Source organism: Geosmithia morbida, assembly GCF_012550715.1.
Source record: "Geosmithia morbida isolate 1262 chromosome Unknown scaffold_9, whole genome shotgun sequence".
Lineage (NCBI taxonomy): Eukaryota > Fungi > Ascomycota > Sordariomycetes > Hypocreales > Bionectriaceae > Geosmithia > Geosmithia morbida.
The window spans coordinates 79,085-81,327 of NW_023336196.1; the positions used below are offsets into that span (position 1 = coordinate 79,085).

General features: G+C 52.9%; 1 protein-coding gene across 1 annotated transcript; it reads right to left on the reverse strand.

The window, feature by feature from the left end:
* Window positions 1–211: 211 nt before the first annotated feature.
* Window positions 212–1,363, reverse strand: GMORB2_7567 (uncharacterized protein; the record flags this gene model as incomplete). Its single annotated transcript, XM_035469532.1, has 4 exons — window positions 212–328; window positions 459–956; window positions 1,031–1,195; window positions 1,274–1,363. The coding sequence occupies 4 exons, from the start codon at window positions 1,361–1,363 to the stop codon at window positions 212–214; spliced, it is 870 nt and encodes a 289-aa protein (XP_035320626.1).
* Window positions 1,364–2,243: the final 880 nt, after the last annotated feature.

The window sequence follows — 2,243 nt, forward strand, 5'->3', positions numbered from 1 at the left end:
CGCCAAGGTATTACCTCTTTCTGTTTATATAGCCATCTGTGCATATCTTGTCCTTCTCTAGCAGACCGTGTATCCATATTCTTTTCCCTCCCCCTTTCTTTCATTCTCTCTCTCTCTTCACGTCTGTTCTTTCTTTCTTTGTGACAAAAGACTCCTCTCGACTCCCCCAGTTTCCAAGTGTAAGGTACCCGACCCAACAAGAAACGCCTACTTACTCAGATTCGTCCGAGGCGCAGAACCCAAGGGGCCTCTGACCGGTGGTGGCACCATGATCCTCCTCCTCGATGACCCTCTTGAATGTCAGGTTGGGCACGGACCAGCTATCCAGCTGTCTGGTCGGACGAGATTCACGAGGGGTCTAGGATTTGTCAGATCTTAAGAGAGAGGTGAGGAGAGACGGGTAGACAGGGACAGACATGGAGAAAAGGAAGAGAACTGGACAGGAGAAGACAGCCTACCTTTAGTGGCCAAGTGCCGGTCCGACCATTACCGGCAGCCACAGCATCCTCCGGGGAAAAGGGGAGGCTACCAGGCCTGTTGGACACGGCAACGGCACTCGCCTCTAGCGGTGCGGCAACGGTCATGGCCTTGGCCTTGGCACGGACCCTGTCGGCCTGGTCGTCTGGACCGTAGGCGTTGAACCACTGCTTCTTCCTCACCACCTCCTTGGGCTCCCCGTCCTGATGGGTGCTCTCACTATCCCTGGACAGCCCCTCACTCCTCCTCTTCTTCTTCTCCTCCTCCTTAGGACGGAGGTGAGGTGGAAGGGAGGTCAGAGCGGCGGCCGTGGCGGTCTCGACGTCGGACGGCTGGGTGGAGGCTATACGTCTTGCTCTCCTCTGCAGATGGGCTGGCAGGCTAGCGATGGCCGTCTCCGAGGCAGTTTCGGTGGCTGCCTTGGAGTGGGTGTCGTCCTTGGCGAGAGCGGAACTGCTGCTCTTCCGAGCTTCTTCGGCCTGGTACCTGGGGTCAGTAATACTGGTAGATGATAAAGTGAGGGGGGGGATTCAGAAGGAGGGGGGCCGGGAACCTCTTGATAGTGATAAGTATGCTCTTCGAAATCCTCGGCTGTGCGAAACTCGTCACCCCAATAGTTATGGGCAAACTCTTCGACGGAGACGTGGCCTGTCTCGAGGGGGGCGGGGATGACTCCTGGTTCTTGGGTCTCGGTCCAGGCGACGCATCGTTTGCAGGACTGTCTCTCTATCAGTTTACCTGTACTCTGAAGATTGAGAAAGGCAGAAAGTAATAGAGAGAGGGGAGGGGGACTCACAGATTCCTGACACTTTCTAGCTCGCTTGCTGAATTCGTTCAGTGGCTTGCGTACGCCACATAGGATGCACTTGATCGTGTTGGATGGCATGGCTATCTCTGACGGGCTGTGAAGCTATCGCATGGACAGAAATGAGAACTGGTGACTGGATATCTGGACCGTGAGAGGAAGAGCAGGAAATAAAGGATATACGGTGCATGTCCCGAGGATACCTCTATCGTGATGGTAGGTTTGAGAAGTCATTCAGATATAATCGTACTAGCATACATGGAAATATGAGCAAACGAGAGAGAAAGTCTATCAGCTATTGACCTTTTGTTCTACCTAACAATCAAGGCAATATCAAGGCTTCCATTACTATGGTCTTTAATGAAAACTCACACCTTGTCATGGTACTGGGTACGACAATCAGGAAAAAGGGATGGTGGCTGCCTGACGGGAAGGTGCAGCTGTCTGCCATTCTTCCTTCCCTGGGAGAGTAGAAGGTGCGGGCTGCCCCAGCTGGCACGTTACTCAGCAAACAGCAGTTAGTCACGGGAAACGATGGAATGACTGAAGTGATCCGATATGAGAGGCATGGGGAGATTTCGGCAGCGACGCAAGTACGGTATTAGGGTTTTTAGAGAGGTCAAGCTCGTGCTAGGATCGGTGGATTCATTCCGATATTCAATCCAATACCCCAGCACAAGCACAGCTTGGTAACATCGGACTCTCGATCTGAGAAAGAGCCGTTCGTTCGTAAGTCTTATAGTGGCCCAGGTACTATAGCCTGATATTCAGAGAGACAGCGTTCGCTTCAGCTCTGTCATGGTAAGCGCTGTTCTTGAGAACTTCACCATCTCCCCCCCTCCCTCAACCACAACAGCAACGACAGACTTTAATCTCGGCTCACAGCAGACGTCTTCTTTTTTTTTTCCGTTTCCTGTCTGTGGCTGCAGGGTTGGGAAGGCAACCCAGTTTTTACCGAGCA